The sequence below is a fragment of the Lepidothrix coronata genome, unplaced genomic scaffold, assembly GCF_001604755.1.
Source record: "Lepidothrix coronata isolate B3197 unplaced genomic scaffold, Lepidothrix_coronata-1.0 Scaffold388, whole genome shotgun sequence".
In the NCBI taxonomy this organism is placed as follows: Eukaryota; Metazoa; Chordata; class Aves; order Passeriformes; family Pipridae; genus Lepidothrix; species Lepidothrix coronata.
In genome coordinates this window covers 34,763-59,537 of record NW_016690568.1, presented here as the reverse complement: position 1 = coordinate 59,537, position 24,775 = coordinate 34,763, and the positions used below count along the sequence as shown (strand labels likewise).

Sequence of the window (24,775 nt, the reverse complement as noted above, 5' to 3'; positions counted from 1 at the left end):
TTTCACTGTGTGAAATCCGATATTAATTAAAAATTATATAAATATATATATGTAAATAAGTAACTTCGTGTGTGGGGCGGGGGTTAAGGGCGGGCGGGGCCGCGTTGCCATGGCGACGCCCCGCCCATTTCCGGGGTGGTGCGCGCGCGGGGGCTGCCGGGAGCGGCATGGCCCGCTAGGCGGCGGCGGCGGCGCGCGGGTAAGGGGGGGCGCGCGGAGGGGACCGGGACGGGAGCGGGGACTGGGACTGGGAGAGGATCGGGGGAGGGAGACGGGGGCGGCTTTCCCGGCCTCCTGCCCGCGGGGATCGGGGCAGCCGGGGCACCCTTCGGGCCGGTGGTTTCCGGCCGCGCTGCCACATTGTCCCCTGCGCCGCTCCCCCCCCCCGCTAACGCGGGCGGTGGGTGCCGGTGCCCGCCTGGGCGCACTCAGCAGTCCCATTCTCCGCCCCTGGGGTCCCGGTGGTGCTCTGCCACCTTAGTCCTTGTGCTTTTAAGTCCTCGCGCAGCGGGAGGAGGATGGGAACAAGAAATAAACAGCTCCGTGGGGAAGCGGTCCCGGCACCGAGGGACTGGCAGAGTTCAGGGAGCCTTTGGACGACCCTCTTGGGCACATGGTGGGGTTCCTGCAATGCCCCGTGCAGGGCCGAGTGGTACTCGACCCTTAATGCGTCTTTTTCAACTCGGCACATTCTGCGATAAACAGATACCTCCGCTCTTAAGTACCTTGTTGACCCAGACACCTGTCTCTCACCCCTTTCCCGTGGCAGAGCCATGGATCCCAGCTTGCTCAGGGAGCGGGAGCTGTTCAAAAAGCGAGCCCTCTCCACGCCGGCCGTAGAGAAACGCCCGGCGCTGTCCTCGGACTCCTCTGCCTCCAAGAAGAAGAAAGCCAAGGTAGAACAAGGGGGCTCCTCCAGCTCAAAACAAAACTCAGGTGGGTGAGAATCTGCTGTGTGGCAGCTGCTTGGTGTTTCCCACTGCCTGCCTCTTAAGCTATGGTTTATTAATGTGAATAACACCGTATCTGTGAGTTTGGCTGGTGGCTGCTGCCTTTCTTTCTCTTAAATAAGTGCTTTTTCTTAAGAAATTTGCTTGCACGATGTGAAAAAAAGATTCCCTACCGTGCATGTGTGTTAAGCCTCATTTTGGTGACTTGGATGTATTGCTGCTGCCAAAATAATTCATGTGAAGCTGGGCTTTGGTTTGTGGATTTTGGTGCTTGCTGGACAAGCAGGAACAGTGATTTCATTCATTTTCTCTGTCTTTGCTATGTGGGACGGGGCCTGGAGCAACCTGGTCTAGTGGAAGGTGTCCCTGCCCATGGCAGGGGGTTGGAACTGGATGAGCTTTAAGGTCCCTTCCTGCCCAAACCGTTCTGTGATTCTGTGATTATTTCTGGCAAGAGAGCAGCTAAAACATTTAGCAAACTGTAAATTGAGGGGTATCCATGCATGGGATGGATTTTGCAAGGTACATCTTGTCTGGCTTGCGTGTTGTAATTAGCAGTTGTCCTTGTTTTACCTGGGAGCACCAGGGCCTCCAGAGGTTTCTGCCTGCTTTGCTCAGGAGCTGTGTGGTTTCCCTGGGATGGTGGCACTGGTAAGGCATGTCTCAGTATCAAATAAGCAGTTAATAAAGCAGCACCAAAATAGTGGCAGCATGTGGAAAGTGCACTGGGGAGAGGATTTGCTCTGAAAGTGGTGGCAGTTCTTAACTGCTCTCTAAAGGTCAGATCAAATGTGAGGAGTTACTAAAAGCACAAAATACGCTGTTGTGCAAACACATGAGTTTGCACAACATGTGGCTTTGTCCTAGACTCTAAAAGAAATGACAGAGCTTAAAACAAAGAAGAAACAAGTCAAGGGTGGTGGGAGGAGTGAAGTATCTTCTGTCTGAGGGGAAGAGTAGGGAGTGTGAGTCTGTATTTGCAGCTTCTCAGGCCCCAAATAAACTTTATCAGCCAGACATGCTAAAATAAATCAGGGGAGGCCAGTTTTCCATCCATCCCTTTGCCATGCTGTCCAAATAAAATAGAATTCTAAGTGGGCTATCTTAAGCTGTGTCTCCTGAGTGAGAGCATTTAGCAGGGAAAAAGGAATGGGGAGGCATGAAGAGGGTGGAGGGTTCAAATATGAGTCTGATCTGGAGGACTGGAGCAGGTGAAGAAGCTTTAATTTTGTTTCTGTGGTTTTGTGGGCTGAGAGTTACTTTGAGTGCTTTTGCGGCTGTCAGACAATGAGCTTACACAAACAGGGACACAATGTGGCTGGGAGGAACCACACTTGATCTTTTATGCTGCTGGCTTCCTTCCAGATAGTATCAGAAAGGTTTCAAGGTTTCTGTTAGATTTTTATGCTGCAGAGTCGAAGTCCTTTGGTTCAAAACCCACTTTATATTTGAATTGTCAGACTGGCAGGTGCTTGTCTGCATATGGAGGTGTCAAGGGTGGGTCTGGGGAGGTGGAATAAAGAAACAAACCTCCCCAAAGAAACAAAAGTTATTATGATCAGTCCTAGTTTTGTTGTGTAGTGACCACAAAGATGATAAGCGTGTGACTGTGTGTTGCACTGATACGTAACACCCACAGAATCCTTGCTCTGTGATTCTGTGACTCAGAGAACCTGCCCCGGTCACTTTTTGGGGGAGGAGAGGTATGGAGATCTTGCTAATCTTCAGATGACTGCGTAGCTAAATCTGGCCCCTATGTGAAGACTGGCTCTAAGCTTCCCACTGTTACTACAGTGATTACTATGGTGTGATTACTATCATTATTTAAAATCACTATTCCAGCAAGTTACTTGAAAAAATTCAAAGCTGCCTTGTTTATTCAGTTCAGATTTAGTAACTGCAAAATAAACCAAATAGATCAAAGCTGTTTGTTCCATTTTATTAATGAACAGTAAGTCATGGCTGTGGTCTTTATCTTAAGACCTTTGTCTTGGTGGTCTTTGCCAACACTAGTCCAGAGCCGAAATCTCCAGGGGCTGTTTGATGGGAAAGAATCATCCTGAGTCTCTAGGGCTGTGCAAGGGGAGACTTTTGCCTTCTGTTCCTTGTGCAGACACCCATTCACCTTTGTAGACCTGGGGGATAAATAGCTGGACTGGGTCCCAAGATTTGTCATTCCGTGTGCTTCTCGGGAGGGCGTAAGAACGCGGCGCCAGCGCAGCAGAGGCCGACCATGGTGCTTCCTGCACGCTGCCTTCCTGTGTGCAGCCATGGTGGGCATCTTGTGGGAATGCTGCAAGTGTCCACAGCGTTTTCTTTCTGGAAAGAGAAGTGCCAATTAATTCAGTGTATCCCAATGGCTACTCTGGGCCTCTCTTGAGCTGGGCACCGGTTATTCCAGGCTGATGCTGCCGCATGCAGCAGAAGGTCGTGATTACCACCGCTGATGTCTTCATCATGAGTCTTGGTGTGGATCCTGAATTATCTCGTTCTTGGGGCATGAGCTTCCATTAATTGTGCTTATAGTTTGATTTTTATCTCAGAGCGTTCTCCGCACGTGGGGGCTGGTCCTGGCAAAGCTTCACTGTTGTAAGAAGCGCATCTGAGATGAACGGTTGCAGCGGTCGTTGTGTTGTTTTGTGGCTGCAGAAGCGAGTTTGCTTCTCCAGGTGAATCACTGGACTAGCTGTGCTGGTTTGCAGTGCCCTGGGTGTCTGACGACTCCATCTCACCGACCAGGAGCAGCACGAGTTAATTAGCAAGTCTTCCGTTGTGTCCAGATCTTCTGGAGCTTGGGCATGCTCACCCTGAGAGAGGGAGTTGATATGTTAACAAAAAAAAAAAGAGGTAATTATAGGTACTGGCCATAGCACAAAGGTATTTCGGATGTGGATGGACAGTGAGGTCACTTTTTTTTTTGCCATTTAGGTGGGTTTGTTTCCCTCATGACAGAACTGTTGTTTGCTGCCAGACCCCCTGTAGTGTTGTGTTTGCCACAGAGGCAGCAGCCTTGGGGCAGAGGAGTGTCCCTGTTCCTCCTCAGCAGTGGTACCAATGCAGTAGGATTTTGTGGAAAGGGGCAGATATTCTGAAGGAAGGGGGTTTCTCAGGTCTCGACACCCAGAAATTGTTGACCAGGTTGAAAAAGGAATAAAGGAAGAACAGTTCTCTGGAACTGGAGAACTGGAGGAGAGAGAAAGGGTCAAACTACCACAGGAGGTTAGAAAAGACCATTTTAGGGATACATTTCATATTGGCTTAATTTTCCGCCCACCACTGTCTCTTCTAAAAGCAAGAAACCTATAATAAAAAGTGCTGCCAAAGGCAAGAATTCACCAAGTGCTGTCCTGTCTGAGGGGTCTCTTGCCGTCCACACCCTTCTCTCCTATGTCTTTTCTCACCCCTGGTCTGTCTGTCCTGTCTCTGTGCAGTTGACTTGGTGGGATGGCACTGCTGTGTCTTTGCACTGGGTGTGATCAGACTGTTGAGCATTTTTATAAACGTTTTCTCTGGTTAAGCAACACAGATTTATGCACACGAGGCAACATTTGTTCAGTCAGGTAGACAAAATTCTATGCTAGTCACTCAATATAAACAGCAAAAGTTCATTTAAAACAAAAAAATCTTTTCTTCCCCCATAACACTGCAACAGATTGTCCTTCTGCTAAACACTTGGAAAGCCTTTGCCAATTGTTCCAGTTCACATCCAGAGAGAAAATTACAACCTGTTATATTTAAGACCAAAACAAGAAAGCATGTGACTTGCTCATTTGTAAGGTACAAGAGGCTTCATTCAAGGTGTCAAACGTTCTCCAAGTGCTGGTGCTCAGTCCCTCCTACACCACCTCCGTTTCACGCTTCCTGAAGCTGTTCAGCATGGCTCTGACAGGATTGGGTTCGTTCTCCAAGTCTTTCACAGTCTTGTTTTTCACACAGCAGCAACAGTCCAGCAGTTCATAGAGGAAAGCCAGCACCACCAGAGAAACCACAGTGAAGATGAATATGATCAGGATAACAAAGCAGGCAGTGTTCCAGTTGTCATGGAAAGGGTAAATTTTTTGCACTTGGAAGCCCAGATACTGGGAAATGGATGTAGTCTCGTTCCAGTGAGTGCTGTTGAGGGTTGCCATTCTTCAGGAGTTGTCTTAGCGTGCTCGCCGTCACAGATCTGGGGGCTGAAACACAAAAACAAAGCTGTTGAGGGCTGTCAGTCAAGGACACGCTGTGATTTTTTTTATCACAAACTGTAAGAACTTCAGCTCAGACTAAGTGCTCACACCTCCTACAGCCACGGATGGTTGCATACTCATATTTGCTCACAGAAGTGTCACACTCCAAATGCACAACTTTGCGATTGGTCTGGAACATTTATTTCGGGAGTGTCTGCTCTGTGCAGGCATCACATGGTGTGAGTTATTCAGGAATGAGGGAGCTTGGCTTCTTTATTTCACTTCTGTGCACAGACAGAAAAGTTACAGAGATACTTTTCAAGGTGTACAGTGGTTTCGACCGCTGGAAATCCCATTTGTGCTGCCGTGGTCATTGGGATTTATACCAAGGAAAACCCAACCCTTTCAGAGGAGTTCTGATTTCTTATTTTCAGCTCTGCTTAACTGCTGGGGAAGGAATGTCTCCCTGGCTCCAGTGCTGTGTGTTTGCACCCAGCAGAAGAGGCTGCTTGGGGATACAGGGAGAGATGAAGCAAAAGTTGGCTTTGGTTTATAAATCTGCCTTTGGTTTTGTAGTCTTATGTAGTAAGAATTGTCCAAGGAGCCACAGTAACTCCTGGTTGCCTGTCATGGCGTGCTGTAGGATGTCATAATAACCTTTGAATCCCTCAGGCAATTTAAAACTGGGTGTGGGAGAAAGAGATGGAGTCAGATCTCCATACTTCCTTGAGGAAATAGCCAGGAGTTTTTAGGTGGAGCATGGTGATGGTGGTGTGTACTAAAGCTGCTGTCTTTAAGCAGTCTAACCACCTGTCCTCATTTCTGTGGAATTATTTAAGAAAAAGGTATATAGTGAAAATCAGGATGATGCAGCCAAACCAGCTTGCTATCTGTGTCTTACTTTTATCATTCAAATATTATACATTTTGTTCTTTGTCCTTCTGTCTTTAATGGATTTAAATTGAAACAGAACACCTTTGTGGTTGGGAAGGTACCTGGCATTAGCATTCCATACAGACATTTACTGGAGCAGTTGCAGTAACTTACTGTTTCCTCTGTTAAATCTGTAATTGAATACACAAATTAGTAATTGAATATACAAAGTATGACTGAGATGGGTAGGATTAATGAAACTGTTTGTTGGTGTTTTTTTTTCTTAAACAAAAGTTTACAGAGAGCAAACCCAAGCTAAAAATACTCCTGAGTTGAGTCAGGTCCTGGCTTGATTTGGTCACAGTCTGGTAAGGAAACTCAGCCGACTTGTTTGGGGCTAAAAGTCAGGAGGGTTTTTAAAGGGGTGACCTGAAGACTTATTTGAAAATCTGTGAGAGAGAGAGGGTGGGCTGAATAAAAGGATTTGGAGTCCCCTTAAAGGAGTAATTAAAATAACCAGGATTTAATTGTGTATTTTAAATGGCAAGAGGATATTCTTGGGAAACAAAGCAGTTTTGTTTTGAACTTTGTAAACAGATTTCTAAGACTGAGGGTTTTGCTGGAATCTGTAACATGTAAGTTTGCTCGTTCTGTAAACACATGGGCACAAAAATGAACTGTTCATGTGATGCAAAATTTACTATTTTTAGAATTTTTTTCTGTCTTGGGCACGGCACGGCATGGCTGGCCAGGCACAGTGCAGCATCCACCCCCCTTCCCACTCCACAGCCACCATTAGGGCACGCTCATCTTTAATCCAGGAGGTGGAATTTAATGCCTTGCTGGAGGTGGTTTGTGCCCCTTGAGGATGATGATGATTTCCTTAGATTTGAATAAAGCAAGGCAGATAAAGATTAGCTACTCATAGCTGTAATTATTAAAATACATGACTGAAGTAGCTGTTGCTGGGTGTTCAGAATTACCACAGCACTAAGGTTAATGTCCTTGAAAGCTGTCAAAAATGGGCTGTTTTCCTGCAGTTTCACTTATTTTGTAAGGACACGGTTCAAATACACATCATCAGCCAGTGATTTGAAATCAAGTCAGCTGTTATACGTACCCAAAATGCAGGGAGTTAAATATTTAATGAACTGGCTCCTCTAATATCTGTACTGGGTTTTAATTTAAAAGCATTACCATCTTTAGGCACTGCAGAGGAGCAGCTTTATTTGAAACCATATTCGTGGAACAGAGGGAAATGACTGGCAAAAAAAATCCTTTTAATGCAGTACTAGGGAAGTCCTGTTTAAGCAACCACTGAATAGACATCTTGAGGTAAAAGCATTTACAAATCTCAGATGGATTCTAACCTGTCCATTCGCCTTGTGGCTGCTCCGATATTCCAAAGGTAATAACACGCCACGGGATTTTCACCCTACCCCGATATAACACATTTCTAGAACAGGTTTCTCGCACATCCACGCACACCCAGACCTCTTTTAGGCAGCCTAATTTACGGAATACCCCCTGGGAGGTGGCATTTCTCACGTTTCAGGTCGAGCTGTCTTTGTTTTAAGGAAAAGCCTTTCACTGGCGTTTCTCTAAAAACATACAGAATCAATCACGGGCAACGTGAGGCTGCAGGAAACGAGCCACCTCCCCTGCAAGGATGAAATCCATTTTGTTCACTGAATCTTGGCTGCTGGTGTTAGCTTTGCTGTAAGATGGAGTGGTCATCAATTTTCCATTAGTGCACAGATGGTGAAAGTGCTTGTCTGACCGTGCAAGACAAGCTCCTCCGCGTTCAGCGGGATTAAACCCTGCTCAAACCTAGGGGAAAAAATCACCCTGATTCCAAGCAGCTTTTGCAGGTTCGCAGCTTACAAGCATATTTTCTTTCAGCAATCGAGATAAACCTAAGAGAACGTTATAAAATGATACACACCTACCTCTTGTGTGAAAGGATGCTGCGAGAGCGCCGTTCTGGTCCCTTTTTTTAGTGCAGCCTTATGGCACAGCTAAGATGGAGCTTTCCTACCATTGGCCAGAGCACGATGCTGCTGACAACTTCCTTTGTGCTCATTTGCATCGAGCCCTCAACCCCAGGAGTAAATCATTCATAAATATGACTCGTACAGTCTGGAATAAGAAACAAAACCCTCCCCGCCCCTGTTTTTTTGGGACGCGATGAGCTCGTTAGCAGCAGAGCGGGCTGGGAGTGCAGCAGTGGCCACGACCCTGCTTTGCTTTGTGCTGGAGTCAGCCGTCAGACCATGACGTTTGAAGTGTTAATATCTGCAGATTTCCAGCCTCCCCGTGTGCTTGGATTCCCCTGTCATGAACTGTAGCAGGCTGTACCAGGCAGATTAAACAAGATGATCTTCCCGATTCAATTGACAGAATAAAGACATGATGGGTTGTCTTAACTGTTGGTGTTACCTCTGAATTTATTTTAATCACTTCACTGTTTGAAGTTACACATAGGATTTTTATCTATTTATAAAATATCCTGCATAGACATTAATTTTTAATGTTAAAAGGGAACCCTGCGGGGGAAAATCCCTACGGGATGTCTTTTCAGAGGAAGCTGGCTTTTGTTTTTCTCCCTTTTTTCAGTCTTAGTTTAGTAACCAGAATAAAATGTTCTTCAGCAGTTGGAGTTGCACTGATTCTTCTACGTTAATTTTAGAATTGTTGTGCTATGTGAAGTCTCTAACACAATGTCAGCTACATAATTCTGGTTTTTTTCACACCCTCCGCTGATTTTTCCACAGAAATAGTAGGAGCTCAGTATCTTTGAGGTACCTGTTGTCCTGTCAGATGTGCTTAGAAATTACCAGTGGATTAAAAAAATTCCCGTGGTGACGAAGAGATGTTCTTTTCCTGGAGTAGCTGAAACTCCAAAAAGCTGTTGCCATTAGGTTTGAGCAACCCTGTGCTGGCAAATGGGTCTGTGGCTTGTGATAGTGGTTTGTGGATATTTGTGTTTAATGTGCTGTGCTAAGAGCTGAAGTTAATGAAATGGTCATTAACAACCTTGCAAGAATTTTTGAAACAACGCGATAAAGATTTGACAACAGAGGGGATTCTGAATTGTTGTTCCAGTGGTGCAACAGACCAGGTTGAATTGTTTTGAATTTATAGAGGTCTGTTTAATAAATTTCTCCACTACAGCTACTTTAAACAGTAAACAAATAAAAAAAAAATCACAGCCTTCCTTTACCTGCTGTGTAACCATTGAATGCCTTCTGGGAAGAAGGGAAACTTTCTGCCCCCATCTCAGCTATCTCAGTAGAGCCAACGCAGTGCATTATTTCAGCCTGGATTAATGTGGTGTAAATGATTATGGGATGTTAAGCCACCGAATTAAACATGTTCTCTTATGGTCATAACGCAGCAGTCACTTGCTGCTGTCTTAAAGGTCAGGTCCCAGGCAACTTTTTATTTGTGGAGCTCTGCTCAGAAATGTTCCAAAGCCGTGTCCACCGACTGGATCTGGATCAACACGTGTGCTAGGACAGAATCCCGAGGGTGTCTGCTCCTGCCACGCACCTTTCTGTCCATAGATGTCATTCTGAAACCTTCTGAAAGTAGAGTCAGAAGGAGACAGAGCTCAGAACCAGCAGGGTGGTGTTGAAGCATCATTAAATTGTTTGTTTTCTCCCTTTGTAGATCACAGCAATGGATCATTTAACTTGAAAGCCCTTTCAGGAGGCTCTGGCTACAAGTTTGGAGTCCTTGCTAAAATAGTGAATTATATGAAGGTATGGTGTTTTGGTGTAAAACTACCATGTTTTTAAATACTTTGATTATTTAATCTCCCGTGGTAGCTGAAAGATGCTGAATATTTCAAACTCCAAAATTCTTTAACTGCAGGAGTGAGAATTTCAAGAAACTGCTTGTTAAATTTGAAGTGCTGTCAGTAAACAAAATTGTCAGCACGTTGTTCCATTACTGAAATCCTAATTGTCCCAGGTCACTTTACTACCAGGGTAATGGGTTTTGCTTGCAGGAGTTGCAAGCTGCTGTCAGCTTTTAGAATTCATGACCTATTGATCAAGATGAACGTGTAATTTGGTGCCAATGTTAGTTACTTTATGATAATTGAGTTGCTGAATAAAGTGATTACAGAGCTCTAATAGATTCTGTTTGCTTTTCCAGACTCGGCACCAGCGGGGTGATACACATCCATTAACCCTTGAAGAGATTTTGGATGAAACACAGCATTTAGATATTGGACTCAAACAGAAGCAATGGTTAATGAGCGAGGTGAAGAAAACATACGTTTAGATTTTAATTAAAGATAAAGGATTGTGATAAACCCGAATCATACACATTTATTTAGTTTCAAGCTCTATAGATATGTGTTCCCTCCTTAAGAAACTACTTAGATTCACATCAGTGTGAATCTTGTACCTCTCTGCACAGTAAAACTGGGATGGTTCTACCTAATACAGACTGTAGCATTCCTTTGTTCTGGGGAACAGAAACCTCCACTCTGGCAGTGGTTTTTGTGAGGGAAGCTTGGCTTTGCCGAAGTCTTTCAAAAGGTAGCTCCAGGTTGCTTCCAAAATGAACCAGAATATCAAAATGGAACGAAAAAGCTCCTCCCGAGAAGCGTATATAAAATTATCCCTGTACTTTTGCCAGATGAGAACAGGTGAACAAATACCCTGCAGCACCAAAGTTGAGTACATTCTCTGTGTTGTGATGAATTATGCCTAGGCATAATTAAATCCAAGGATTTAAAATAATTTTCAGCTCAAACCTCCAACCTTGGAGCTGTAAAGTGTGGCCGATATGCTCAAAACCACACCAGAATAAAACCAATGAGCGTGTGCACTTTTTCAAAGTTTAAAATTTCTGTCTCTGTCGCAGGCTCTAGTCAACAACCCGAAAATAGAAGTTGTGGATGGGAAGTATGCTTTCAAACCCAAGTACAACTTGAAAGACAAAAAGGCTCTGCTCAGGCTCTTGGACAAGCATGACCAGCGAGGCCTGGGAGGAATCCTTTTGGAAGACATCGAGGAAGGGCTGCCCAACGCACAGAAAGCTATAAAGGTGAGGAGCACGTGCAGTGCAGCCAACCCAGCCAGTTATTCTACATCTTACATAGTTTGTCGTGCCTTTTGTAGCACAAGATTTGCATCCCTTGTTCGAGTCGGAGACCTTATGCTTGGAAGTGATTTTGAGTTGCTCTTTTGCATTTGTTTTCGAGGCTTTAGGGGACCAGATCATCTTTGTTAATCGCCCTGATAAGAAGAAAATTCTTTTCTACAACGACAAGAGCTGTCACTTTGCTGTGGATGAAGGTGGGTGCTGGTTTAGGTAGGTTTCCCTGGCAGTTGGTTTGAACTCATTGAAGCAGCTCTGGGTATAAGCAGTTTTCAGGCGTGGCAGTCTTTTAAGGTGCTAATGAAATATTGGGTGTATCCAGATGTCAGGAGAATGTTTATATTATCACAAGGCTAACAAAAGCAGCGAGTCCAGGGGTAATATCCTCTGGTTTATGATGGATACATTGGAATGTGGCATCAGGAATCCAGCAGTTGTCTTCAGGGATAGCAGTACATGGGACTAAAAATCACCTGACTGAGACTAAAATGGCATCTAACATTTTGCTGTGTGAAGGGCAGCCAAAAAAACCCCCAAAGAATGGCTTGTGGGTGCAAGTTTTTTGTTGTTTTTTTTCCCCAGTTAATTAACCATGTGCCTTTTATTGGTGAATGCAGCGAGAAGCCACTAATGGAACAGAAGGAGGAAGCAAAGAGGGAGGAGTTGTGAGCAAAATTCCTGAAAAGGGGTAGTTTACAGCTGGGAGGAATGAGAGCACAGATGTGGGGTAGTGCTGCTGCCCAGAGCTGGGGTAGATTTTGGACTTGACAAGTGCAGCGTGTGTTTTCTGTGTCACAAATAGTGGTAAAATCCTCTAGTGCAATTTTGTGCTCAGAAATTAATTACAGAAATCAGGGTGTATTCCAGTAATGACATTTATGCCAAAATCAGGTGCCTGTAAGTGCAGAAAGGAGGGGAAAGTCTGTGTCAGAAAATTTTGCTCTAAATGACTCAACAGCACTGGACACTTTGTTAATTTGTTGTTCTGGTAACATGCCACATAAAGCCATTGCATTGTATAAATATAAAGTAGACGTGACATCTCCAGCATTTAAAAATATAAAAAATGCTTCAAAATGTTGAAGTGAATTTCTTTAAGTGGTAATTTCTGTCATTTCTTGATAATGGCAGCAGAACTATATGTGAAATGCAGAATGCATTGACTGGGGAATTTCTGACTCCCAAATGCTTAGGAGTTTACCATGAACACTGCCATCCTGTTCACATAGTGCCTCTTCAGTCCGTCAGCCCACAGCTTTTGGGGGTCTGAAGATGGCCAAAACATTTAGAAGTGCTCTTGCAGTAGCTCTTATGACAAAGCTTTTAAGTTTTTAGCAGCCACTGGTTGTCTCACAGTCGTGATTGCTGAATGTTTCCTCTTGTTCAATCTTCTTGCGGATAACTGGAACACAACCATCCTTGTTTAGGAACAAACAGTGCAGGCTATTGCTATGAGAGGGAGGAAGAGGTTAAAAAAACCCCTTTAAAACTCCTCGAAACAAAGTGTTTGAGCCGTTTGTCTCAACCTCCCGCTGAAGGAAGGCATTTAAGTGTGTGTCACAAAAGGATCCAGCCTGCAGCGCTTGTAGTTCAAGGTGTCTCTGCTTCCTTTTATCCGCAGGTGGCAGCAGCTTCCCGTCTGATCCAGAAGTGATGTTCTGTTGTTGTTGTTCTGTTCCTGCTGGTTTTGGTTTTCCTTTTGATGCTTTGTTCCGAGAGGGAGCAGGAATACTTTCTCTTTTTGTGACTGTTGTGATCTGCCCTTATTCGCTGCAATGCTTAAACTGTCCCTGAGCAGGTTCACTCATTGCAGCTGGAACAGGTCCTTTTCCCGAACTGTGTTATCCTGAGATGAAGAAAACCCATCCTTCCCGAGCACTTTCGCTTTAGGATTCTTTCCAGAGCACCAGAAGGGTGTCTCCAAGGGAGCCACTGGCAGGGTTGTCTGTGTGCAGGATGAGTTATGACACGTCTCTGCCTTAGCAGTGCTGTTGCAGCTCATTATCTCCGGCAACGTTAAAATGAGGTTTTTAGAAGACTGCAAAATAAGCCTTGAAGTGTTGGCAGAGTCTTTGATCTAGCAGCTGATGACAGTTCAAAATATGTTTCTAGTTTAATGTTTATCCTTAGAAATGGGGGCTCTGTGCTCCTCGGTGCGTGGTGCTGCCGTATGACACTCCAATTCAGAACGTGTGTTGGCTGGGATTAATATCCTCGGAAAGCTGGGCATCCTCTCCCACCGCTGCCTGAGCTCCATCAGCAGGGAAAGAGGAGCTGCTGGGGCAGTTTGGATTTCCTTGCCTGGAGCAGTGGCAGGACCTGCTTTCTGGCAGCGCCTGCCTCTGCCCCTTGATGGCTGAACAAGCTTTCCTTTCTCCCCCTGTGAAAATAAATCCCAATGTACCGCAGCAGCAGAGCGGTGCCTATATATCGTGATCTCAAGGGTACTGGGGAAGGTTTTAGCAGCAAGGAACAGCTTTTGTTCTTCCTTTTATGTGATTAGCCAAGGAGGGTTCAGATTGCATGTGTTCCTTCTGGACTTCCTGGCTAATTAATCTTCTGTCAGTGGTGTGGAGCTGAAAGCGTTTATAAAAGCCGGGCCAGATTTCAGGTGCTTCAGCCAAGTCAAGCGCTGCCTTTTTGTGCTGGGGCGAAGCACTTTGCATGTGAACCAGGCTTTCACCCCTGTGCTGAATGCTGAAAGGCCAGTCTGATTGCCTAACTGCTAGAGATGATATCTTTCCCAGCTCAATGCACTATAGGAAGTATTTGAATGTTAAAAAAATTCGGATACTTAATTATGTGGCTTTTTGAAATTCTTCCTAAGCACCTTTGAAGAGATTTAGAGAATGGCCAAAGCCTCTTAAATTTAACAGCATAAAAATTGCTTGGGATCAGTGCTGACTTACGGCTCTGGTGGTCCAGGGACAGCACAGATTTAACATTAAGCACCTTTTCCTTCTGGTATAAATCCAGTGCTGCGTTCCCTGGGACTTTTAGGAAGCAGGACTCCATCTTCCCCTCTACTCAGTCGTTTCTTCCCTTCTGCCCTGTTATTGTCTGTTCTTGTCCTGTGCTAAGCTTTTGGCTCAGCTCAGTGGAGATTTTTAAGCTGGTTTTAATCTCTGGCAGATTTTATTACCAGCATGATATGTCAGTTTATCTCCAAAGCCATCTCAACCTTTCTGCAAGAGCAGGTGAGGCAGTGAGAAGTGCAGGATAAGCTGCTCCAAAGTCACCACGCAGTCATTTACCCATGACTCCGTTCCCCAAATGTAAGCATTTATAGGAAGGAAGTGTCTTAGGAGTATAATCGCTCAGGGAATGTCAGTGCAAATTGTTTTCATTTATGAGGCACCTTGTGATGCAGTAAAATGGAGGCAACTGAGTATTTGCCCCTTGGAAATTTCAGAGAGAGAAGAGGTTTGCAAAATCTTTGTTTTGCTGCCTTCTGCTTAGCTACATTTTGGTTTCTGCTGGTCAGAGCTCTTTGTTTTAAGTCTGTGTGTGCAGACATCATGTTGCCGGAGATGTCATCGAACACCTAAACTGGCTTTTCAGTCAGCTCCTGGTCTCATTGCCTCCTCTCATTACTTGAAAGACCAAAATTTAGCTCTCTGGAGGAGCAAGGGAGCAGGCTGCCTTGGTACTAGTGTTGATTCTGTCAAGCTTCTGAGTTAAAATATTTTAGTGATCAAATTGCAAGATACCACAGATAGGATTTGTTCCTCACACTTACCTCAGTGCTGGGATCACAGCTTTCTGCCTCTTGCACGGGAGTCAGGACTTAAAAGCTCTGTGGAAAATGCAAATCTCCTTGAGGGTTCACAGCACCTGCCTGGCTTTGGCCAGAAACTCGAGGGAATTTTCTCCCCAGGGGATTTTTTCTGGGCTCTGTCTTGTCAAAGCAGATTGTCAGCTTGCCTGAATGCAGCCTGCTGCGGGCAGGTGAAGCCTTGCTTTTTTCCTTCCATACCCATTTTACACTTGCTCTGGCTGATCTATAAAATAATTTAGTGGCTCTGATAGAAGAGTCTCTCACCTTCACCGTGGTGTGATGGTGTAAAAATCAGTTAACAGGACACAGAGAAGGAAAAGTGAATGTGCTCTGTAACTATAATGGCTACACACTGCAGGAATGTGTGCATCCCAACCTGCTCTCCGTGCCTGGCTGGAGCAGGCCAGCATGTGGTGAGCTTTCTGTTCCAACAATGCCCTTCCTGCTCCTCAGCCCAGCACTGATCTGCCTGTTCCCTGTCGTCAGAGAAAAGAGAGACATGGTAAAAAGTGGATCCTGTGTACTGAAACCTTCCCTAGGAGCTGCCTTCTGTCTCTGTTTGCTCTTCAGACACACAGCAAAGGGCCAGGGTGACAGCATTTCAGATCTTTCTCAAGGAAATGGGGAGAAATCTCTTCCTATCTCAGGTCAAGGGTATCATTTTTGAGGTGCAGAGGTACCACAGCTACAAATGCAGAGGGTTGTTTCTTGAGAGCTGCAGTTATTGCCAGCTTTTCCCACAGGCTCTCATATTTCAGAGAGGATGTCACAATAATTCAGAGAGTGTATTCCCAAGGTCTAAACTTTCCCTGGCTGATAGGGGCGTAGTCCTTGGAGACTTAAATCTGACAGGTAATGTGGAAATGGTTCAGTGCCAGCCATCCAGCTGCTCTCTTTCTTCAGGCCTTGCATTTAGCCCAGTGTCTGGTGTTACATGGAGTCGGTTTTGTGATGAGATGATGGATGGCTGTCCCTTCCCTTTTAGATGGCACCCTAAATGCAGACAGCTCATATGCACTGAAGGGTGACAGCTCCGTGTGCTTCTCCACCTTTATCCTGTGCTTTTAGTTCCACACCAATCCTTCAACACAGAGTATTTCCGTGTTGTTGTGACTCCCCCTTTCCTGGGCAGTGAAGTGTTTTAAAGCCCTACATGGAGCTCCAGCATGGGAATAAGATGCTTTTGCAATTGCTGCAGTCAAAGCCTTAGTGCTGAAAGAAGCCTGATTTATGAAGGAATTTTTAAATGGAGTTGCAAAATAGGATACAGTGGTTCTGGTGGGGCCAATTAGTGGATTAAATTATCTGTATGTAAAGTCCATTTTGGCTTTGCTCTTTCGGTTCTTGGTGAATGTTCCATTCATATTTTTTGGCCAGGTTGAAAGGGTGGATGTGAAGCTGGAATGATGGCATAACCTCTGCATTACAAGAAATGCAGAACACTGTAGTTAGATATTAACTGTGATCTGCACTTGTGTGCATGCTGATCCTTGAAGAGCTGACCATTTATTTTCTAGTGTTTAATTTTTCACTTCTGTTCCCCAGAAGAATGTAGACCAGTTTAACCTTAAGGACCTATCCTCAGCTTTTTTTCTTTTTTAAGAACCAGGGCATATTTGTCCATATATCCTGAACTCCAGTGAGGACACACATCATCTGTGTTTGTTTCAGGATGTTATAAATAAGAGTACAAACCTTCTCCACCTCCCGCAGCAGGATAAGGTGAGGAATGATGTGTGATAGCAGGCACTGCCAGCTATGCCAAAAGCCTGGAATCCCCCTCAGAATGGATGAGCAGACAGAGAATGTCTTGACTACAATGTCAGTCCTTGAATTAAGGGGTCTGGACATTGATCCCGGGGTGCTGTAGAGCCTCTGTGAGACACAGGCTGAGCGCTGGCTCCCTGTAACCAAAAGTGGTGTTTTGACAAGATTTGGTTCTCTTCATAAATGCTGCATTACCAAAAATGAACATTGTTGTTCCTCACCAGTGAAATTCCTCTCTTTTGTTTCCTGGAAAGCTGGAACAGCTCCTTACTGTTGGCAAGGGGAAGAAAAGAAACACCTGAGACTTGAAGCGTGTGGGTCCGTAGAAAAACAAGGAGCATTAGAAAGGGAATTGGTCCAAGTGCAGGAACCAAGTTGGTTACCTACCTACCCTTTTTGTACACTGCCCAGAGCTGGTGTATCCGTGGCAAACTGTCCCTGGAGCATCTCAGGACAGATCCTTAAGAATGCACAGGACAGATCCTTAAGAATGCAGGAGTTGCAGTTGTTTTGACAACTGTATACTAAATTTATCTGGAAATAAAGGGGAAAAATTTAATCTTGCGTTGCTATGTGTGCCTCGTGTTTTATTTATAGTTTGTTAGCCAAACCTGCTGACAGGATGTATCTTAACTCCCTGCCTGGGGAGTGAAGGGAGGTAGGATCGTACCAGCCGCTGCCTGGAGAAGGCATTCCAGAGGCTCTGTGAAACTTTACGTGAGGCAGAAAGTGTGCAGGCAGATGGCAGCTGCTCTAATTAAGACTTACTGTCTCTGTCTGTTTTCCTGCTGCTGTGGTTTTTAAGGTGTCTCTCTTCTTTTTAACACCGGAGGAATTTTAGTAATTTATTATCTGTACAGCACTGGCGTGGATTATATTACAGTGATAAACAAGCTCAGGCCCACTGAAGTAAATGACTTGAATCCTCAGTAAATTGGGCAATGGGTTGACAAGTCTCCCAAGACACTGGCAGCTGAAGATGTGTAAATGAAGTTGCCATTTAGTTTTTTTTTTCCCCATCACCAAGATCTGTGAAACTCGTTTGCAGCCTACACAGCTCTAGAGATGCCAGGCAAAAAGAAACTCCGTAGCAAATAAACATGAAAAGCACAGGTTGCCTGCGGGTGCTCCTGATGCTGGAGTGCAGTTTAGCTTGAGGGTGTTCTGTTGTTGTTGTTTTGTTGGTTAGGGCTTGATCTTTTTTGGGGTTTGGGTGTTCTTTGGAAGCGCTTTCAGCTTTTGGAGTGGGTAAAGGCTGTGCTAAGTGGGTGCCTGCTGGCAGTGACAGACTGACAGTGTTTCAGTGTTTGAAATCAAGGGCTTGATCACTGCCATATAAAACCAGGGTTTGTTTGGTCTTTCAGAATTTCAGAAGCTGTGGAGGAGCATTCCCGTGGATTCTATGGATGAGGAGAAGATAGAAGAGTATCTGAAACGACAGGGTATTTCTTCCATGCAGGAAACCGGACCAAAGAAAATAGTAAGAGATACAAATTGCACATCTCCCTGGGAGATTCCCCCTTCCTTATCCCGCACTGTTAGTTCTGGAATGTGTTGGTGAGCCTGTGCACAGCTTTGTGTGGCTCTGGAAAGTGTGTCCAGTTTTAAAAAGTTGCAAAAACCAGTGCTGCAGCCACCAGTCAGTGATTTCTATATAACCTGTTTGAGACAGTGTAATTAATCCAAGCAGCAGCATCAGAAAGAGGGCAGACGCCAGAAATCCATGTCAGCTCCTAAGTGGAAGCTTCTGCTTGAAGCTGATACATTACGAGTAGAAGTATTTTGGGAGAAAGGTGGTTTGTTTTTGGGGTTTTTTTTTCACTTTAGTGAAAAATAGCTAAATAGCTATGAAATCCTGATGGGATTCTGGATAGAACTGTGGGACGTGTACCTGCTTCTGTAGCTGTGTGGGAGTGTTTGGAAACTTCACTTACGAACACTGGCTCTACTACTGTGCCTGGGATACCGAGGCTCTGCTCTGTCCCCAGGGTCATCTCCCTGCCTGGATTGGAACTGGATGCTGTTGCTTCTTGCCAAAACAAGCCAGCACCTCCCTTCCCTGCCCACCCCTGGTTCAGGCAGGGCTCATCTTTCACAGCACCGATGACCAGCACAGCGTCAGGCACCAGGTCAGATGTCGCATATTTCCTGACTCCTGTTTGTTTCTTCTTGCAGGCTCCCATTCAGAGGAGGAAGAAACCTGCTTCTCAGAAGAAACGTCGGTTTAAGACTCACAATGACCACTTGGTTGGAGTATTAAAAGATTACTCTGATGTGGTTCCTGGCAAGCAGTGAGCGGTTGAATTCTGAAGCAAACGCGCGTTTTTAGACAGGGCTTTTTGCCGCTGGGGCTCGGTGTCTGCTCACAGAAGGACTGACTGTATATAATAATGTGATGTGTTTCCCCCACCCCAGCAACTGCCAAGGTGAAACAGGTCAGTTTGAGAGCGAGTATGAGCTATTAAATGTAGAGGTTAATCTAATTAGCTGTTGGGAAACGTTTCTTTAGAGTAAGAGATTCTCACTAGTTGCCTCTTGGCGTAGGGTGGTAAATGGTGCTCAGCGTGTAATGCAGGAATTCCTGCTCAGTGCTTAACTCTGCTTTTACATTGCTTAATGGGTATTTACCTGGAGTTACTTACAAGGGGCTTTCTAGTGGGATTGAATACAGCATTTGTTTTACCTGTTTCAGGAAAACCTTTTCTCTTCCCTAAAATCACTGCAGGCAAAGTTTCTTTCACAGTCAAATACACCCACGGTTTGTATGCTTCTTCCTTGCCAAGGGACTGAGCTTTTCTGAAAGTCCGTGATGTCTGAGACTCAAACTCAGAGAACTCCCTCTCCCAAAAATCCCAGCAGGCTGCAGGATGGGATGCAGCCACAGTTTCCTAATGCTAATCAGGAATTGCATCACGCTGTCGTGGGTGCAAGTGCATTACACGTTCTGCTCTATGGACAGGAGGGAAATAAAACAACGGTGTAATACTGAAGCTTTTTTTTTTAAGTAATAAACTTACAATGCTGGTTTCCAGTGTTGCTTCCTGAAAGAATGAGAGAATCAGCATCTTTTGTGCCTGTTTTCCTTCTCAAGGAGGTAAAGGAATCTTTGCTGTATTTTTATCTTCTCAGTGGCTTATTGTTCTGGGCTAATGGTGTCATCTTTTTATCGGTGTTGGTTGGAGAGAGGGGAGGAACCACCTTAAGTGAAAGCTCCCTGTAGCTGCCTGATGTTCTGTGCAGCACAGCCCAACGTGGATCGTGGCCAAATTATGTCCTTTTGATAACTTATTTTTATGTTCCGAACCAGAGTCGGTCAATGCTGATATTGTTTTCGTGGCGCTGCGGGAGAGGAGCAGTTTCCCTGCGCTTTCAGGGTTAGGATCAGAGATAAGAGAGGTGACTGCAGCCCCCCACGGACGGCAGATCCCGTCCCTGCTGCCCCTGCACGAGCTCCTGGCTTGCTTGATGCACCCGGGGTTGAAGCAGAGGCCGCCGGGCCTGGGCACGTGAGCAGATGAAGAATGAGGCTTTGTTGCTGCTGCACTGAACGAGTTCTGTCAGCTTGGGGGAAATGTGCTGCTGGAAGTGCAGCGTTTATCCTTCTGATTTTCAAGGCTGCTCTTTTGAGAGACAGACAGTGCTCCCAGCGTTGCACATGTCAGCCCTGGTTAAAAGAGTTGCTAAATGCCGTTAGGAGGTTTCTTCTCTTATTTTTTTAATCTATATATATTTCATGCCTTTTAAATATATATATTTCTAAAAGCATGCTGCTCCAGCCGGTTTTGAAACTGTTTTTCTTTCCTGTATCTTCCAGGTCAGCACAAACAATTCCTCTTGGAGCTTTTTAGTTTTCCGTTACAGCTCTAAGTACCACACTTGCAAAACTGTTCACCCCTCTTCTGTCATCTTCACTCAAGAAAAAAAGATTTCCCTTCCATCTGCTGCGATTTTTGAGCAGTGATTTTTTTGATGGTGGTGCCTGGACAACAGCAGAGCTCTGAGTTGCCTTTCTTACCTTTGGGGGGGTTTATGGAGTAACTTCCCAGTCATCTCGTGTAGCATTGCCCTTTCTCTCTGAACCAAAGCAGGTTTAGAGAGTAAGGTAGACTGCCTGCTTTGTTTCTCTGCTCAAGTGATTAAGATAATAGAGGAGTCTAAAGAAAATGCCTCCAGCCACTTTAAAAGATTAAAAATATGTTAGGTCCAAAAAGGGAGAGCAGGAAAGCAAGGTTGACTGTGAGCTCTGTGCTGGCATTGTCAGGCTCCAGTGTTCAAAGGAACAAAACAGTCCAGGTGGTGTCCAGTTGGAAAGCCTGGATGAGAGGCTTTGTCTCACTGGAGGATGTCTTCCCCTCTGCCATAGTAGCAGAGAGGGCATAAATAAGTTTTGCAACTTGTTAGGGTAAATAAGGGAAGCTCACATTGTCTTGTTAGAGGTGGCATGGACTACAGACAAGCAGCAGTGAAGGAAACATGCTCAGACAATAAGCTTAGATCCTCCCTGTCCTATCACTGCAGTTCCTGATGAAGAGTCCCTCTCCAGCTTCCTTGTAGGCCCCTCCAGATACTGGAAGGAGCTATGAGGTCTTCACTCAACCTTCTCTTCTCCAGGCTGAACAGCCCCAATTTTCTCAGCCTGTCAAAAAAAGAAAAAAAAAGAGGAGCCTGAGCTCCTTTTTTTAATGTGGTTTTCAGGGGTTGGGTTTTGTCAAAGATGCTCCCAGTGGTCCTTAACTTTTTTTTCCAAGTTCTCTTACAAATCAAATTATATGACTTGAAAACATCTCTGACTACATCAAAGTGAGTCTGTTTGCTAAAAGCATTTTAGTACCACTCCAGTCCACTTCAGTCTCTTCACATTATTCATGTCCAGATCAGGCTTTTCACTGAAGTTCAGCTGTTAAAAACTTAAACCTGTTTCATCTTTCTCCAGGGTGTTTTCTTGTATTCTCTGTCTGGCAGGATGGTTCTCCCACTGGCCAAAACCATCATGCCCTCAGCTCGCTCTCTTTGGCAAAACCCTTCTTCCCTCAGTCTGGCATTGCAAAGGGCTGCTGAGAGGCATCATGTTCTCTCCTGGGAGCCCCCGTTTTTCCCCTCCTTCCCTGGAAGCATCTGCTGCTATCCAGGAAGATGAGGGGACTTGGGCAGAGAACACGGAGTAGAATATTTCAGATGGAAGTGTCTTACAGTGACCATCTAGTCCACAGCAGGCACTTTGGTCTCCTGCACTTCAGGAAGGTTTTTTGGCAAACCCATCTCAGTGCCACCTTTACCTGTCCCTGCCAGGTGAGGACTTGCCTCTTCCACTCTCCTGAGGCTCCTGTCGAGCAAGGACATTTCCCCCTCAGCTCTGGGATTCGGTGTGTTGATCCTGACAGAGCTCTCCTTGTTTAAGGGTCAAGTTGAGTAGCCTGGGTGTGTCACACCTCTAAACGTGGAGCTCTGCTGGCTTCTCTCCTAAAAGTTGCTCTACCGACAGAGTTATTCCACCTCCTCCTCCGTTATGATGATCATTCTGGAAGGGGATGGAAAACAGCAGGATTCTGTACGGTTGAATGAGAAAACTGACATAAGGCGATGTGTACCAGAGCTAATCTATAATTCATCACGACCATTCAGGGCTTTTAGAAAGCGGAGGAGAGCGAGGCGAGGGAGCCCTGAGAAAGGGTACGAAGGCCCTGCACGTGGCTGCAGCCAGCGAGGGCTGTCACTTCCGATGAGCACGGGCGGGCGGTGCCAGGCCACCAGGGAGAGCCGGGCCCCCCGTACCTGCTGCTGAGGAGGGGCTGCCTTTGCAGATGACTAGAAGCAACTGTGGTACTGACATCTCATTATTTCCAGCTTTGTTGCTCGCTTTTCCGGTCGCTGCTAATGTACCAGGCCCAAATTCCTTTGTGTGTTACCGCCTCGGGGGCCTCTGGCAGCTCCTGCTTCTGGGGGAGCGTGTCCAGTAGAGCCAAGTGCTGGTTTAGACTGGCAAGGCTAACGAGGAACAGCCATCTGGGAGAGGAGGGCTCGGATCCCAGTCTGCTGGTGCTGGCTTTCTACTGCTGGCAAAGTCAGGGATATGGCAAACCAGGTGGTTTGTGACTCGATCTCCTCCGGGGATGGAGAGAGGGCCTGCTTTGGCACTGCTGCTCAGGTCTGTCATTCCAGCTCGTGGACGCACTCCTGACTGTGTCGGTGTTGTCAGCCCTGCGCAGGCTCTCTGGACACATCTCCAAGGAAGATTGGCAGCTCCCCAGAAGAGAGGGCTTGCCTGGACACAGCAGGGCTCCCGACGGGAAGGCGGCCTCTCCATCATGCTGGTATTGCATAGCTGTAGCTGTTCTCTTCCCAGATGAGTTCTCTTCCCCTCCCCCAGCAAGGGAAGCTGTTGGTTCTCTGCTCAGCACCAGGAAGGTCACACCTGGACACTGTGTCCAGTTTAGGCCTTTCCCTCTATTCAATCCCTACTCCATCCCCAGGGATGCTGGGGAGGGTCTGGTTGGAGCTCTCAGGTTGGCCAGGGCTGGGGGCAGAAGGCCTGGGAGAAGGAGTGGAGAGCTGAGGCAGCCTGATGTGGTGAGGAGATGGCTGGGGGTGTATCCAATCACAGATAAAGTGATGTGCGAAGGGCAGTGAGGAGGATGATGTGGTCAGACTCTTTTGGCAGCCATGGCAGGTGACATAATAGGGAAATGTGGGAAGTTTGGCTTGGATATTAGGAAAAAAACAGCTGGTGGGGAGATGTCTCCTGCCACGGAGGGAGGCTTCAAGCATCACTCAGACAAGACCAGGCTGCCCAGTCTCTTACTGGCAGCAGTTGTGTAGCGAGAGGGAGGTTGAATCAGAGACCACCTGCAGCTCCTTTTACCCACATGCTCCTGTGGGTCTGAGCCCTGGTTCCTTTGGTACTTCCCAGCATCCTGTAAGAGCAGTTCTTCTTGTGTCTCTCTGGCTTGCTTTCTGCTGCTTTGGCTTGCAGGGTTACTCAACAGCTCAGGAAAAACAGCCATGACTCTGAAAACCCGTCAGTGCTTCTGTGGCCGGGAACCACGTGTCAGGCTGCACCGGCCTCGTGGGTTGGACATTGTGCAGAGTGCAAGCACAGCAGGGGGAAAGGATGGTTAAGGCAGGAGGTTGTCCTGCCATTAAGTTAATTTTTTGACTATACCTGCACTTCTGGGCTTGCATCCAAGGCCCGAAGTACTTGTGCGGTTTCTTCCTGCCTCCATCACTTTGGATGTGTTCCTTATTCCCTCCTGAGCTGGTTATTAATTATGGAGACTGCAGAGATGAAGTCCAGACTCTGCTAATGGTTGACTTCCCCGGGTTTTAGAAGCAGCATTTCAGTGACCTGCTAATGGTATTTTTTAGCTTTTCTTTTTTAAGCTCCACCATCCTTTTGGTTTCTACTCTGAGCGAGGCAGGTAACAGTGTTCAGGTGTTGGCTGGCTCTCTGGGCAGATGTCATCTGCAGCACCCCCGCTCATCTCCCTGGGTTAAAACGTCCTCCTTTTCATGCTGGCAGGGAGCACGGAGCAGCCTTGCCTGGCAGCATTCAGGCAGTGCAGTGACCCTTGCTGGGTGACGCCTCTCCATTTCCCCAAGCTTTAGGAATCGGGGAGCAAATCCATGCTGAGCACTGTGCCAGGCCCCAGCGATCCTCACAAAAGCCACCCACCCCTTTGCTCCTAGCCATCAGCTTCCCTCTCAGCCTGTGTCTCAGCCTCTAAAGCTGCCTGGCCAAACCCCAATGCTATCTCATCTTTTCTCTCCCAGCCTTGTTATTCCTTCTCCCCCTCTCCCGAGGAGGCCCAAGGAGCGGACGCTGGGCTTGCTCCTCCTCCCTGCCCCATCCAGGCTGCGGGCGCTGCTGGTCTCGGCGCCGGCTCTGTCTGCCCTTTGCTCTCCCTGGCCCAGCTGGCCTGCCTCCATTCCCATGGCAGGATCCCCTGGTCCCTGTCGCTGCTGCCAGGCTGCCTTCACTGCTGCCCGGCCCCCCCAGTCCTCTGGGAGCTACAGCTCTCCTTCTTCAGTCTTGTTCCTGTTTCTCCACTACTCTGATGTGGGCAATTAGCCCTGTGTTTTTCTTTGTAGATCCTGCCAGGCTCTTCCCTGCCTTCCCTGCTGCTTCC

The 24,775-nt window shown here is 46.4% G+C and overlaps 2 protein-coding genes across 3 annotated transcripts; one reads left to right on the top strand and one right to left on the bottom strand.

The window, feature by feature from the left end:
- The first annotated feature begins 143 nt into the window (after positions 1-143).
- On the top strand, positions 144-19,695 carry GTF2E2 (general transcription factor IIE subunit 2). The gene is made up of 8 exons (XM_017839218.1): positions 144-199; positions 770-936; positions 9,665-9,756; positions 10,154-10,261; positions 10,871-11,053; positions 11,211-11,304; positions 18,017-18,132; positions 18,828-19,695. Exons 2-8 carry the CDS (start codon positions 774-776, stop codon positions 18,945-18,947), a joined length of 876 nt encoding a protein of 291 aa, XP_017694707.1. The 5' UTR covers positions 144-199; positions 770-773; the 3' UTR covers positions 18,948-19,695.
- SMIM18 (small integral membrane protein 18) lies at positions 2,887-8,206 on the bottom strand. 2 transcript variants are annotated; one of them, XM_017839220.1, is made up of 2 exons: positions 7,938-8,206; positions 2,887-5,125 (listed from the first exon to the last, which is right to left on the bottom strand). In XM_017839220.1, the coding sequence occupies exon 2, from the start codon at positions 5,078-5,080 to the stop codon at positions 4,787-4,789; it is 294 nt and encodes a 97-aa protein (XP_017694709.1). In that variant the 5' UTR covers positions 5,081-5,125; positions 7,938-8,206; the 3' UTR covers positions 2,887-4,786. The 2 variants fall into 2 exon arrangements, with proteins under 2 accessions (XP_017694709.1, XP_017694708.1); XM_017839219.1 differs by having other exon boundaries at positions 7,942-8,206.
- Positions 19,696-24,775: the final 5,080 nt, after the last annotated feature.

Excerpts from the sequence above, each read along its gene's own strand:
- GTF2E2 (XM_017839218.1), top strand. The coding sequence starts at position 774 with ATGGATCCCAGCTTGCTCAGGGAGCGGGAGCTGTTCAAAAAGCGAGCC. Across the intron at positions 937-9,664 it reads CAGCTCAAAACAAAACTCAG|ATCACAGCAATGGATCATTT; the intron begins GTGGGTGAGAAT and ends CTCCCTTTGTAG. Across the intron at positions 9,757-10,153 it reads AAATAGTGAATTATATGAAG|ACTCGGCACCAGCGGGGTGA; the intron begins GTATGGTGTTTT and ends TTGCTTTTCCAG.
- SMIM18 (XM_017839220.1), bottom strand. The coding sequence starts at position 5,080 with ATGGCAACCCTCAACAGCACTCACTGGAACGAGACTACATCCATTTCC.